This window comes from Fragaria vesca, linkage group LG3, assembly GCF_000184155.1.
Source record: "Fragaria vesca subsp. vesca linkage group LG3, FraVesHawaii_1.0, whole genome shotgun sequence".
Classification (NCBI taxonomy): Eukaryota; Viridiplantae; Streptophyta; class Magnoliopsida; order Rosales; family Rosaceae; genus Fragaria; species Fragaria vesca.
Window position 1 is genome coordinate 17,412,473 of NC_020493.1, and position 9,417 is coordinate 17,421,889.

The 9,417-nt window shown below is 40.3% G+C and overlaps 1 protein-coding gene and 1 non-coding gene across 3 annotated transcripts; one reads left to right on the plus strand and one right to left on the minus strand.

Moving 5' to 3' along the window:
* Window positions 1–1,812: 1,812 nt before the first annotated feature.
* Window positions 1,813–3,766, minus strand: LOC101315029. Of its 2 annotated transcripts, none has more exons than XR_184254.1 (4): window positions 3,541–3,766; window positions 3,398–3,467; window positions 3,042–3,177; window positions 1,813–2,315 (listed from the first exon to the last, which is right to left on the minus strand). It is a non-coding gene; the product is annotated as an uncharacterized LOC101315029 (transcript). The 2 variants fall into 2 exon arrangements; XR_184255.1 differs by having other exon boundaries at window positions 3,398–3,460; window positions 3,541–3,689.
* A 1,565-nt stretch (window positions 3,767–5,331) lies between these two features.
* Window positions 5,332–5,718, plus strand: LOC101310976 (flowering-promoting factor 1-like protein 1-like). Its single transcript, XM_004295861.1, has one exon. The coding sequence runs from the start codon at window positions 5,332–5,334 to the stop codon at window positions 5,716–5,718; it is 387 nt and encodes a 128-aa protein (XP_004295909.1).
* Window positions 5,719–9,417: the final 3,699 nt, after the last annotated feature.

The following is a 9,417-nucleotide window of genomic DNA, read 5'->3' on the forward strand; positions in this document are numbered from 1 at the left end:
GAGAGAGAGAGAGTGAGGATCAAGTTTGGAAATTTAGAGAGAGAGAAGATGAGCCGATGACTGAAGAGGTCTACCTCTGAAAATCCCACTATATTTCATTGCCCGAGAAACGTTGTTTCATTTAAAGCGTCTTCGCGAGTGTAATAATTTGAGCATACTCGCTGCTTAGACAGTCTGATTTTGTTAGAGGTGGAAAGTCTGCCTAATCAAGGGACGTGATTTTAAAAGTGATATAGCGTGTCTTTATCGTTCTGACCAGGTAGGCCTTGCTACATAGGCCCAGTCCACCTAAGTTTCGCCTAGCCGTGTAGAGGCTTTGCCAAATCCGCTTAAGCCCATTCTGCCTTGGATTCGCTCAGCCCGCCTAGGAAATCAACGTGAAAATGTCTGTTATGCCCTTGGATTTTGCCTGATATAAAAGTCTTGTTTGTTTCGCAAAAAGTAGGTATCACGGAGGAAAACAAAACGAAAAGAAAGACTTTCCTGCGTGGAGAGAAAATGTGGGAGAAAATGGTTTCTTTCAAAATCCAAATGAACCACTTTTCTTTCTTTTTTTCTGTATTTATTATTCACATCATAATATTTTATTATATTTTTTAACAACATTCTTAATGATTTTCCTTGCGTTACCAAACATCGAAATGAAAATTTCTCTCAAAATTTCATTCTCATTCACTTTTCGTTCTCATCGGAGAGAGGAATGAACCACTTTCCTTTCCATGAACCCAACGAGGCCTCAAAGCTTTCGGAGTATCTTTCCTTTCAATGTATGTTGTGCCCTTGGTTTTTGCCCCTATAGATAAAAGTGTTCGGTCATATATGATCTTTCAACTATATTCCTTCCTTACAAAAAGAATACACTTACATGCCAAGTTTGTTTCGCAAAAAGTATATATCATGAAATGAAAGTTGTTCATTTCCTATGTTTCGAGAAATATGAAGGAAAGTGAATTCTTCCAAAATCCAAAATAACCACTTTCAGTTTTTCACTTCGATATCCAAAGGAACCACTTCGATTTCTCAAATAAGTTTCAGTTTTTCACATAACTTTTGAAAGGAAATAAGATAGCCAACACCAGCTTTGCCGAGTTATATATGGGTACGACTTTCTTCTAATATGATGGGACACTCCTCCCACCTTAATTGGTTTGGTCTCCTCTTAAGTTGTCAGAGAGGCAGTCTACCTAGGGGTCATCATTTGGCCCACGGGCCTAAAAGCCCGTGGGAGAGCCCGTTGGCCCAAAGGGCCAAAGCCCGGCCCAGCCCATAAAAAAACTCATCTCAGGCTGACTCATAAGGCATGAGGCCGGGCTAGGGCGGAGGGTTCATGTAACGTCTCGATTTGCACCTCATCAAATCGAGGAACATTATAGTGCCGCGCATTCATAAAACCTAAGCTAGGATCCATCACAAAAGTTCTGAGAACCCGCAAGACAAAAGAAAATTTAAAATAATGTTTGCACAAGTGTTTATTTTAAAATGAGGTGAAACAATATAAATGTTTAGATATCTTTCAAATCAAACAAGCCCTCTCTGGAAAAAAAATCAATATTAGTCTGGTTCATGATCAACAATCGAAAACTTGCAAGAGGAATAGTTTATCGAATAAACACATACTCGATCAAAGGATTAAACAAGGTCACGATAAATAAGGAAACCTGTCATACGGATTTAATGTTGACAATAACAAGAGATAAAGAATTTCTAAGCCACACCCAATGTCGTCCAGCTGTCTCGTCTCTGTACACAGTACCTGCATTCATAAACTGTTGTAGGGGTGAGCTTTCGTCCTCGCTGCTCAATAAACTTTACCCCAACTAGATGTAAAAACAATTTAAAACATTTGTCATGGCTAGTAGTGAAAATAATGTGTAACAGTTTAAAATAATCATTTTTTGTAAAAATGCTAGTAGGGCCCAAAGTAGATATACAAACCTGATGACCGATCTATCTCAAGCCAACTACCACCTTACCATGATTATTATCATACACACCGGCAAAGTGTAGCAAGAGTGTCCATTTACGCCATACCGCCTAGGAACGACGCCACACCTCAAAGGATGTTAAACGTCCTCCAGTCCGTACAGCCCCTCCGGAGGTTTAAGGGATCGAAACCCAAGGAAGTCACTATGCCCCGCTCACTCTCAGGTCATCAAACAATAATTCACAAGAGATCGAAAAATATATCTTTCATGCATAAATCACTTTACTTTAATATCATATGCATAAAACACTAACCGGAATATTGCTGCTTGATTCCATTAGGTTTTCCTAGGCCAACACCACCATCATTATTGTTCCGGGTAACTGGAGTCCTATAATTTCCGAAAATATTTCCAAGTGTTAATATCTAACCATTCAATAACACTCGCACAATTATTATTGTGCCTGCTTAACTATATTATTTGAAGATGTAATCATGTCATCGCTTTCATGTATACAAGGCAACCAACTTCTCTTCCTATTCCTTTCTCATATAACTTGTCGTAACAAAACAAAATGATCACACTTCAATTACTATGGACACCCGTAATAAGATTTTAATTCCTTATTTCCACATTCCCAATTTATAACTATCATTCAAATTCCATGAGACCTTTTTGGAACATGTTCATACCGATCAGTCATGAATACCAACTTGCAACTTATCAACTTAGTCATATAGCTCAAACAAGATCATTACTACCATTTCAGTATCATTCTTGATGACTAGTACGTCATCTTCAATAGACCAAATTTAAATGCTAAAATTCAACTTCATTTCTCCAATGACCACAATTTAACAAATAATAGGCATAACTATGCCCAGCCACTCATACAAAACGTCAAACATGCATATTCAAGCTCTCTTGGTCTCACCAATCACACCCTTGTGATTAATCTAAAACATTCTTCCTTCCCAGATATGACATTCCAGATTACTCAATCAACCATTACCATTCACATAATCCATTCTCAAATTCCCGAATCAAGACTTAGAAATATAATATTAAACACTTGTAGCTCATCTGCTCATGCATGATTATAAATTCGAAACTCACCTTCACCTTAATTGGATTCACTGGTGAACACGTTGATACCCCAGACTCAGCGTTAATTCTGGGTGTAGATTGTACAGCAATCCCATGCTCTGTTCATGCATCCATAATGAAGCAACCCAAAAGTCCTTAATCACCGCTGCCAACAATCAATTTGAAGGAAGAAAATGATCAGAACTAACATTTTCAGAGCTTCCTCACTGCTCTCTACCAAAGAAACTAAATGAGCTCTTTTATACTAACATGATACACATCTACACAGCTCCAACCTCTCCAACACCAAACTCTTTCAATTTCTAGAATCCAAACATGTTAATTTACTCCTTCACAATAAGTAAATTAATAAAACCAGAAACTACCTAACATCCGCCACTTCCGCCGCCGAAAATAGTAGCTTCACGGTGGTCCTCCACTGCCAAAACCTGACTTCTTCAAATCCCAACCAGTCTCAAATTCAACTATCCAGAAGGGTAGAGCTTGACAAATAGATGAAGATTGATACCTGAGTCGAACCCAGTTTCGCCGGAAAACTTCGAACCCTCGTCGGAAAACTCAAAAGCTTTCCTTCTTCGATTCTCTCTCACCGAAGCTCCATCAACGCAATCGAGACTATAGGAAGGATCACGAGGCTGAGATGAAGCTATCAGTACCATTCACGCTCGCCGCCGTCGCCGGAATCAGAATCTCACTGGCGAACCCAGAATTCCTTCTCTCCTTCGATTCTCACTCTCTGGAGCTCCTCTTCGAAAACGAAGAACATAGTGAGGTCGGGGACGGTGAGACGAAGGCGTGCACACCAGCCTTGAGTCGGGAGGCTGCCGGACGACGGACGGAGCAATCGGAGGTCTCCATCACTGCAGAGCAGTCGAGACCTAGGTCGGTCTAGGTTGTGTTTTGGGCTTCGATCCGATAAGGTCCGAGCCTTAAATGCTCTTAGTTTGACGGTCCAGATCATGCCAGCAAATTTTCCTATATTTGAAGTGTTTTCCTTATTTCCAAACTTCCGAAACTCATTACAATGAGTTCTCATGTCGAACAAATTATACAAAGCTTAGCACATACTCGTCACAAAGCTTACTTCATTATCAAATCTCTAAACTAAAGTATCCACTTCTTTGAAATATCCGAAAAAAATTTCTAATCTACTCAACAATTAAAGAGATTACGATTCAAATATCAAACTATTCAACTTTAGCTCTTCAAATATTTTCGGGGTCTCACAGTTCAAAGTCTCGGCCCGGCCCGTTACATGCCCATCAAAGCCCGCCCGCCTGGCCTTAAAAAGCCCGCTCAAAAGCCCGCCCTAAAGCTCTTTCAATTGTTTTATTAATATTTTTTATGGAGTTATTAGTTTAATATGTAAACTAATTAATGCATTAAATCATTTTTTATTTTGATTTTTTATTACATTTAGTTCAATTATTAACAAATCTTAACTTTTTTTTTATTTATAGTTTTTTGTTTTATTTGATAAAATTTTATTCAATATATATATAATAGGCCTGACCCGGCCCTAACAAGCTCATAAGGCCCGGGCCCATGGGCTTTGATTTTTTTGAATAACTCGGCCCAGCTCGGCCTTAAAATTTAAAAAAACATAATTGAGGCCCAACCTAAATCGGCTTGGGTAGGGCTAAGCTGGGCGGGCCGGCTCGGCGTGTTTTTTGACGATCCCTAAGTCCATCAACCCAAGAACATTATGAATCGATTGTGGCCGGCAAGAACCAAACGAACAAACCGATTACCAGTTTACCACATGGAGAGCAATCATACCTCAATCAAGATTATCCACTCTCTTGAAATCTCTTTTTTATCAGTCCTATATATGGATCCCGCATGTCTTCATAACTTTGCAACCTAGCAATAAGAGAATTGTGATTGTTGTTGGAGCTCGAACTTAGATGGAAATTTCACTCAAACAAGTGTCTTGTCAATCATGTCAACCCTCGTTGGCCTCTAACACATCAAATTTGGGTTTTGTTATATTACGAGAATTCAACACGTACAAACCCAAAGGAAATATATTGCAATCTGGAAACACATGCATGATTTGAAAACATAGCTCGACCCTAACATCATCTTCGTCTAATCATTTTCCCTCCGCTATAAATAGAATAGGGTTTGCTTACTTTCTCTACAAAGGGACACAACCATACTTTTACACTCATTCATCACTCTCATCACTAGTCTCACCCGTCTGTATCGTCCTCCAAACCTTACCACATCACAACCTCATAACTCCTCCTCGCTCCTCTCACATTGCCACCCTCTTCCTCTCTTCTTCTCTCTCACAATGTCCGGCGTCTGGATATTCTACAAAAACGGCGTCACTCGACTCATCCCAAACCCGACCCGAGAGTCCTTCGAGCAAATGGAACCGCCCTATCCGGGTACAGCCACGGCACCGGGAGCTCGACCCCGAGTCTTGATATACCTTCCGGCTAACCAGGTCATCCGGTCCTATACTGAACTCGAGCAGCGACTCACTGAAGTCGGCTGGACTCGCTACCGGCCCAACTCATTCTGCCAACCGGACCTGGTGCAATTCCACCGCTCGGAGCACTCGGCTCACCTCATCTCGCTCCCTGCAAACTTCGATCAGTTCAAGTCGTTTCATATGTACGACATCGTCGTCAAGAATAAATCCTTCTTTGAAGTTCGTGATCCTAATGCATTATAGTACTGCATGCTAGCTTCATCTACTACTATCGTCCATGTAAAAATGCAATGATGTCGGAATTAATTCCCTGGGCTATTTATATATTTAGTGAAGTACTAGAGACTACCTAATGAGGTCGATATCTGCTAATGATCACCAGTTGATGATGAATGCAAATGCCTTTTGTTATCTAATTTGCTAAATTTTTCTGAGTTCGTGCTGTCCTTTATCATTGTTCAGTTGTTGGGATACGCATGTGTAAAATTTATTTGTGGGGTTTTATCCACAAATCCACGCGCGATTGAATAGATGTGCTTAATTCGTTCTACATTTCAGGACTTTTGTTTTTTGTCCCCCATGCGCCAAGGAAAAGCTCGAAATACTACTGTCATTATATTTAGCATTGTTTTTGTCTTGTGTTTTTCTACTAATCAGAATCCTTAGTGCCTAATATGATCGACTGACTTCATGCTCGTGTAGCATCTACCAAAACCTTATACATAATCTATTACATTACCAAAACCATGTTGTGTTTATATGTAGTGCCTCTCTAATTGCGTGTATTATTGTATGATGATTTGTATCAATGACAATCTCAACCGTTTTGCAGTTTGCAGCTCTAACTAGTTTAGAGTACGTATCTGCAATTCCAGCTTGCTTTGCTACTGAATTCATGCTTAAACGTCGTTAATTAAAACCAGAAGTAACACCACTGTGGCACTGTGCACGCATGACTGCAATTGTAGTTCATCTTCATCATGAAATTTAGAGTCACATCAAGAAATTGTAGCTAATTTCCTTTTGATTGTTTGGCATGAGATGATTGGAATCAGAAATATTAATGCTATAGGCCGGTAGTAGTTGTATATACGTATATATGCTGAAGCTGAACAGAAACAGTGTAATTATATGTACTATGAACCCAACTACATATCAGTGTTCATTACTGCGAGCTATCTTCTGAAGTCTAAAACCCTAGCTATCCATGCTTCATAAATATAATGCAGGATATGATAGATATGATATGATGATCCCCACTCACTCAGGCCCTCCATCACCATCCCCACGGTATGAACTGCATCTCACCTCAAATAACTCAGTGCTGTGTGCTCACTTTGGTCAATGAAAATCAGGTTCGTGTTGAAATTGCATACGAATCTTGAGTGGTCCCTTTGTAGAGATCAGAATCATTACCTTCCATTCTTGAAAGCTTGATGCTTTCTTTCGGAGCAGAGAGAACAAATTACGGACACTCTGGAATAAGAAAGATGGGAAGCAGCACAGCACGAGAGAGAAGCTAGAGGATGAGGATGGATCTGCAGGGATATATCAAAGCTCGTGATTAGACACATCGAGCAGCTGATCATGATTCGTCAAGCAGCTGGCTGCTGGTGTCACAACCTGCAATGAGTTACAGGTATGATTATTTAAGCTAGCCTCTTACTCTACAGCGACATTGATGGTCCAATACGTATCAACTCCGACGTCTATTCTGTATGTTTAGGAAATATAGCCAGAACCGTTATTACTCTCTGGTTTATACAGTAGTTAGGAAATAGGTACCATGCATATACCTGCAGAACCGCAATATAATTAGGGTTTTAATCACGACAAATTCTATAACTATACTCAAATAATTTGAGTACTTTGGATAGATGTAGGTAGTCAAGAAATGTTACTGCTGAATTGTGTCCCATTAGTTATTCTAGAATAGCGCACCAATTATATGAAAATTACAGATTTAAATCCCAATTGGCACCATGAGCTGAGATTCAAAAAAAACACATAGTTCATGAAATGTGATCCCAACATATATATGATTCAAGGATTGTGACATTGTAACCATTACAAGGTAGTGTAGTGGTTCTTGTCTAGTTGAGTATGCTATTTAATCTAGATTCTGTTGGAGAGGAAATATCTCACATCAGAAAAGGAACAAACAAAACATAATTTATAAGTTATAAGTGGATGGATCATATCCAATTGTACCGATGTCTTTTGTGGTTAAAACCCAACACCTTAAAAGTGGTTAAGTTAGGACAGTATCGGTACAATAATGATCAACAGGCCATGCTTGTCCTTGTTCAAGTGATTCGAACCATGATACTGTCAAAAGTGGCCAAAGGATTATATGTGTATGTATTAGTGATAAAGGTTAAGGCCTAGTTTGGTACAGCTTATATCAAACTTGGACCCACTACCCGGACAAACACTTTAGCTGACGAAAAAGTTTCGTCGGCTAAGCCTTCGTCGGCTAAGATTTCGTCGGGAAAAGGTCGTCGGCGATGACTTTAGCCGACGAAACAAGAAGACGTCGTCGGCTATAGTCCAAGAGTTTAGCCGACGAAAAACATGTCGTCGGTTTTTTTCCCAGACTTTAGCTGACAAAACATTTAAGTTATTCGTCGGCTAAAGTATGTAATAAAAAATTAAAAAAATAACTAAAGCCGACGAAATATAGTCTGTTTCGTCGGCTTTAGAAGGGTTTAGCCAACGAAACATTCCATAATTCGTCGGCTAAAACCCTTTAAAAAAAAAAATTAAAAAAACTATAGCCGACGAATTATGGCGTATTTCGTCGGCTATAAGTCCATTCCAGTAAAAAAAAAAAACCCGAAATTTCTAAATTACCATTCCAAGCAAGCTACAAAATACACAAAAACAATTTCATATAACCAACAACAAGCACATAAAACTATATAATTCATCAACTACACAAAATCTAGATCGTCTAAATTAATATCCGCTTCTGGGGGCTGCTGCGGAGGTTGCGGCGGCTGGGGTAGCGGTATAGCCGGAGGCATGGGCGGAGCCAAAAGTCCCTGAAGCTGGGCAGCTGTAAACTCCTGCATATACTGGAACATCTGCTGCTGCTGGGTCTGCTGGCTGGCATATATCTTGGCAACATAGGCTGCCTGCGCAGCATTATAGGCTGCCTGAGCAGCTTGTTGTTCCCGTAGTCTCTGAACTTCCGACTCTAGCTGAGTCGTCCTCGTGATCGTGGTCGTGGTCGTGGTCTTGCTGCTAGTCGAGGCTGCAATTAGTTGAAATCCTGGAGTGGTCTTCAGGACCCCCTTGCCCTTCTTTCCTAGACCCCGGCAGTATAAGTTGTTTGCTCGCGGTGGGAAGGCTGTGCTCATGATCCTCGCCCCAACTGTCGGATCCGAAGTGTCGATCCGGGACATGGCTTCGGACATCTCTTCCTCCTGCGTGTCCGGCCATGTCTCCCTCACTATAACACTCATCACCTCGTCACTAGCCTCCCTCACCTTCGCCTAATTAGATAGGAAAAAAATTATTAATTAACATTTTGACATATATATAAGTAAAATTAAAAATTTAAAAACGTAAGATGACTTACAATATCCTCTTGGGCGTCAGGATATGTCTTCTCGTACGTATAGACGTACCGGGTGACTTCTGGATGTTCCCTGACCGCCTCGTCCATGAAGACAGAGAACAGTCTAGAACCGGCACGATGGTTCCTTGTGTTGCGGTGCCGGTTCTGAGCGTTCGCCCGGGAAACGGCATTCAAAGAAAAAAATAAACTATTAGTAAAATATTTAAAAACGCACGTACTTAATGACAAATTAACTAATTAATTTTTTTAAATACCTGTTTACGAGGGTTGTTGAATTCTGATGTCAGAAGCCAACGCCACTTGTACTCCCTGTACTGGAACTCAGCAGGGGTACCAGAACATGCGTTCCCGTGCGTAGT